The 505-nt window shown below is 70.5% G+C and overlaps 1 protein-coding gene across 1 annotated transcript in view; it reads right to left on the bottom strand.

Annotated features, from left to right (window-relative positions):
- Positions 1 to 2: 2 nt before the first annotated feature.
- The window catches only part of SEMA3F (sema domain, immunoglobulin domain (Ig), short basic domain, secreted, (semaphorin) 3F), a gene marked incomplete at its 3' end in the record, with an annotated part of 53,491 nt that continues 52,988 nt past the window's right edge, over positions 3 to 505 (bottom strand). The window contains exons 12-13 of the mRNA XM_014539002.1: positions 457 to 500; positions 3 to 93 (exon numbers count right to left, since the gene is read on the bottom strand). Of these exons, the coding sequence (XP_014394488.1) occupies positions 3 to 93; positions 457 to 500 (135 nt within the window). The remainder of the gene's footprint in view (positions 94 to 456; positions 501 to 505) is intronic.

The following is a 505-nucleotide window of genomic DNA, read 5'->3' as shown; positions in this document are numbered from 1 at the left end:
GGGGTGAGGGGGGGTGGGCACTCACCGTTGGAGTTGAAGCCGCGGCACTGCCTGATGGGGTTCCCGTGCCGGACGTCCTGCCGGCGGCTCCGCCTGGGTGAGGAGAGCCGCTGACAGAGCTGTCTAGGGAACTCGCCCTCCCAGGCCCTGTGCCCCGAGACCAGGGGCGCGGACTCCCTCTGGGTGACTTCACCTCCACCTCCAAACCCCCAGGGTGGGGCCTGGGGCTAGAACCCCCCGGGTCTGGGGTGCACACCTCTTGGAGGACGCGGTGTACCTGCCGGCGGCTCCGCCTGGGTGAGGAGAGCCGCTGACAGAGCTGTCTAGGGAACTCGCCCTCCCAGGCCCTGTGCCCCGAGACCAGGGGCGCGGACTCCCTCTGGGTGACTTCACCTCCACCTCCAAACCCCCAGGGTGGGGCCTGGGGCTAGAACCCCCCGGGTCTGGGGTGCACACCTCTTGGAGGACGCGGTGTAGCGGGAACAGGCCTGGCCGTCCCAGGCGC

Source organism: Myotis brandtii, unplaced genomic scaffold, assembly GCF_000412655.1.
Source record: "Myotis brandtii unplaced genomic scaffold, ASM41265v1 scaffold207, whole genome shotgun sequence".
NCBI classification, from domain to species: Eukaryota; Metazoa; Chordata; class Mammalia; order Chiroptera; family Vespertilionidae; genus Myotis; species Myotis brandtii.
The sequence above is the reverse complement of the archived record's forward strand: the minus strand, read 5'-3'. Positions and strand labels throughout refer to the sequence as shown.